The sequence below is a fragment of the Canis lupus genome, chromosome 26 (genome assembly GCF_048164855.1).
Source record: "Canis lupus baileyi chromosome 26, mCanLup2.hap1, whole genome shotgun sequence".
NCBI lineage: Eukaryota > Metazoa > Chordata > Mammalia > Carnivora > Canidae > Canis > Canis lupus.
In genome coordinates this window covers 22,726,703-22,731,016 of record NC_132863.1, presented here as the reverse complement: position 1 = coordinate 22,731,016, position 4,314 = coordinate 22,726,703, and the positions used below count along the sequence as shown (strand labels likewise).

At 40.2% G+C, this 4,314-nt stretch overlaps 1 protein-coding gene across 1 annotated transcript; it reads left to right on the top strand.

The window, feature by feature from the left end:
* The first annotated feature begins 285 nt into the window (after positions 1–285).
* On the top strand, positions 286–3,796 carry DEFB127 (defensin beta 127). The gene is made up of 2 exons (XM_072799754.1): positions 286–530; positions 3,418–3,796. The coding sequence occupies exons 1-2, from the start codon at positions 482–484 to the stop codon at positions 3,669–3,671; spliced, it is 303 nt and encodes a 100-aa protein (XP_072655855.1). The 5' UTR covers positions 286–481; the 3' UTR covers positions 3,672–3,796.
* The last annotated feature ends 518 nt before the right edge of the window (positions 3,797–4,314 follow it).

The following is a 4,314-nucleotide window of genomic DNA, read 5'->3' as shown; positions in this document are numbered from 1 at the left end:
TCTAGGATGTGGAAATGAAAATCAGCTACCATTTGGATGGACTGAAGTGATAGACACAACACCCAGAGATCCTAGACTTAGATGAATGCAATAAATGGAATAGGTTTCATTACTTATATTATTTTATTCATACTTAGAAGTGAATACATGTCTACCCAAGTCTAGCAAGGCAGACAGCCAAAGGAGAGAAAGCACAGATTATTCTCACCAGTAGTCTACAGCCTACAGAAGGCATCAGATGGGATGAGATAGAACATGCTGTGTCTCTGAATTGCATGTGGGGGTAAAGTGGGTAACCTCAAATTTCCTATGCCTGCCCACATGGTGCAAAGTCCACAGTTCAGATATTTGGGAACACATGTTGTATCATACCATCTGTTCTTGTTTGGTGCATAAGAATCCAAGTCTCTGAAGAAGGTGGAATGGTGTACAACTCACTGGACAAAGAGCTTTGGCTGCCACCTCCTGTGGGAACCTGGCCATGAAGCTCATCCTGATCATTGCAATCCTGCTGTTCCAGAAGTCCAAAGGTAATCCAGAGCCTTCCAGGGGCTCGCTCAAATCAACAATGGGATGGATTATTTACAAGAACAAAGGGAATTTCACAATTCATGGTAATAGGAGATAGGACCCCTTGGGATGCCTGAAGTCTTACTAATGTCACCAGAAATTCCCTTTTCCTGATGCATGGTACTGTTCTTTTTAAAAAACAAACAAACAAAAAAACCCATAGTACTGTTCTTAAAAAGAAGTATTTACAGAGTTGAAAAGGGACCAGAATTTTCCTGAGAATGTCTCATTGTAGAAAGGAATCAGCTTAATATCTAGGAATTTATTTATTTATTTGGATACAGTTTTTATTGACACCCAGCCATATTTTCTTCCACTCCAATATATATTTTAGTCTACGGTGTGAATAGTGAAAGAAGCACAAACTTTGGAGTCAGCTTTTAGAAATATGCTTTCAAAGTCTACTAGTTTGTCAACTTTGGATAAATGGTAAAGACTCTCTGAGCCTCAGTTTCCTCATCTGTGGAGGTAATGACACATGGATCATGGGGGCTTTATTAAATGGCATTTGTAAAATATCTAGCTTAAGGCTTGGTATATAATAAGAACTTAAAATTAGTGTTTTTTTTTCCTCTTTCAAAAGCAGGTATCTTATATTTGGCTCTTACTATATAGGATTAGTAATGTCTCTCTCTGGCCTAAGAATCAAAAGAGTTCTAGAATCTGGAGCTGGAGGCAGCATCTTTGCTGGCCTCAACAAACAAGATCTGATGCTCTTGGTGGAGTCCATCTAGGGTCTATCTCAGAAGACTGTACAGGCCCAGAAGCCAAAATCTGAACATCTTAACTCTATAGATCACCAAAAGTATTTAGGATCACTAAAGGAAAGAATATATATCAAGGTGAAGAAAATTGTGGAACTAAACAGGAGAAAATCTTGCCTCTAGAGGTGGATGGAGGACTATGAGGACTCATAGAGGGGTAAAACAAATCCAAGTTTATTGTGATGACATAGAAGCTAAAGGAAGATACGCAGTAGTAAAAATGGGCAATGCTGAGAATTAATAAGGAAGGAAGATTACTGAGGGAAAAAAACCCTAACTGGACAGTAAGACAGTCATTCTTGACCATGGTAGTGAGTATGAACCCAGGAGCATAGTCTGACTCAGATATAAATACATAGAAACAAATTATTATTCTCTGGGCACTAGAAGTGGGGTGATGATAAAAAAAAAAAAGAAAGAAAGAAAGAAAAACTCTTTGAGAAACATCCTCACAGTGTTCCAGAGTGGCTGCACCAGTTCACATTCCCACCAACAGTGTAAGAGGGTTCCCTTTTCTCCGCATCCTCTCCAACATTTGTGGTTTCCTGCCTTGTTAATTTTCCCCATTCTCACTGGTGTGAGGTGGTATCTCATTGTGGTTTTGATTTGTATTTCCCTGATGGCAAGTGATGCAGAGCATTTTCCCATGTGCTTGTTGGCCATGTCTATGTCTTCCTCTGTGAGATTTCTGTTCATGTCTTTTGCCCATTTCATGATTGGATTGTTTGTTTCTTTGGTGTTGAGTTTAATAAATTCTTTATAGATCTTGGAAACTAGCCCTTTATCTGATACGTCATTTGCAAATATCTTCTCCCATTCTGTAGGTTGTCTTTTAGTTTTGTTGACTGTATCCTTTGCTGTGCCAAAGCTCCTTATCTTGATGAAGTCCCAATAGTTCATTTTTGCTTTTGTTTCACCTGCCCTACGACCCAGCAATTGCACTGCTGGGGATTTACCCCAAAGATGCAGATGCAATGAAACGCCAGGACACTTGCACCCCAATGTTTATAGCAGCAACGTCCAAAATAGCCAAACTGTGGAAGGAGCCTCAGTGTCCATCGAAAGATGAATGGATAAAGAAGCTGTGGTCTATGTATACAATGGAATATTACTCAGCCATTAGAAACAACAAATACCCACCATTTGCTTCGACATGGATGGAACTGGAGGGTATTATACTGAAATAATCAATCAATCGGAGTCAATCGGAGAAGTACAAACATTATATGGTCTCATTCATTTGGGGAATATAAATAATAGTGAAAGGGAATAGAGGGAAGGGAGAAGAAATGGGTAGGAAATATCAGAAAGGGAGACAGAACATGGAAGGCTCCTAACTCTGGGAAACGAACTAGGGGTGGTGGAAGGGGAGGAGGCTGGGGGGTGGGGGTGAATGGGTGACAGGCACTGAGGGGGGCACTTGACAGGATGAGCACTGAGTATTATTCTGTATGTTGGCAAATTGAACACCAATAAAAAATAAATTTATTATTAAAAAAAAAAGAAGTAGTACCCTGGGAGCATTCAAATGGAGACAGATGTGCTGAGGTTCCCAGATGGAGTATATAGTCCATATATAGCCTGAAATCAAAGATTCAGTTGCTTTATTTTCCCATATAAGATCTGATGCCTTTGGGGGACTCCATCAGATGTTGAATGGAAGCCCCAAACCCGGGAGGAAGTAAATATGAGTGATCAATTAGACATAAATCCTGAAGTTTACCTTCTTTTTTTTTAATATATTTTTTTAATTTTTATTTATTTATGATAGTTACAGAGAGAGAGAGAGGCAGAGACACAGGCAGAGGGAGAAGCAGGCTCCATGCACCGGGAGCCCGATGTGGGATTCGATCCCGGGTCTCCAGGATCGCGCCCTGGGCCAAAGGCAGGCGCTAAACCGCTGCGCCACCCAGGGATCCCGAGGTTTACCTTCTTGAAGCATCCTCCATAGGATATTATGAGTTTATGACTGTGGATCTCCCATATACCTAACCCCTTACAAACATCCTCTATCTTTCCCATGATCAAAGTTGCCTTTTAGCCTCAAACACTAATCTTGGCCTGTTGTTCTTTATATGCACAGTAACTGAACAACTTAAGAGATGCTGGGGTGAATATATACGAGGATATTGCAGGAAAATATGCAGAATAAGTGAAATACGTGAAGTACTTTGTGAAAATGGGAGATATTGTTGCCTCAACATCGTGGAATTGGAAGCACGTAGAAAAATTACAAAGCCACCTCCTCCAGAGCCAAGGACATATGCAATGACTTTCCCTCAAGATGATGATATAATTGTAGAAAATTATTCAAGATCCAAGACAAATTCTACATAAATCAAGTACAATTTTCTGATCCTTTATTTCTCAACCTATTCCAATAAAGTAAAGAGGTCCACATCTTCTCCCTTCTGATACCTTGACCCCCTTACGGCAGATTCTAATAAAGCTCACTGACAGTTTTCTGACTCATTTGTTCTTTAATAAGAGATTGAACAGTCAATACACCAAGTAATGAAACGATAAGGACAACTCAAAGCCTACCCCTTGGAAAGAGGTTATAATCAGGACACTAAAAATCTATAACATGAAAGACTGGAACAAGAAACTCAGGAAAGTTGTAATGGAATTCAGGAGAGGGAAAGTGAAGCCAAGTATTCAGGGAAAATCACAAGTGAGTTTAGGATTATAGTGCCTTCTGAAATGTGTAGGATTTCAACTGGCAAATGTTTGTGAGAAGCCAATTTGCATAAACAGTATAAGATGAACAAATGGAGGACAGCCTGGGTGGCTCAGAGGTTGGGTGTCTGCCTTCAGCTCAGGGCATGATCCTGGAATCCAGGGATCAAGTTCCACATCGGGGGTCCCTGCGTGGAGCCTGCTTCTCTCTCTGCCTATGTCTCTGCCTCTCTCTCTCTCTCTCTCTCTGTGTCTCTGGAATAAGTAAATAAAATATTTTTTTTAAAAAAATCAACAAATG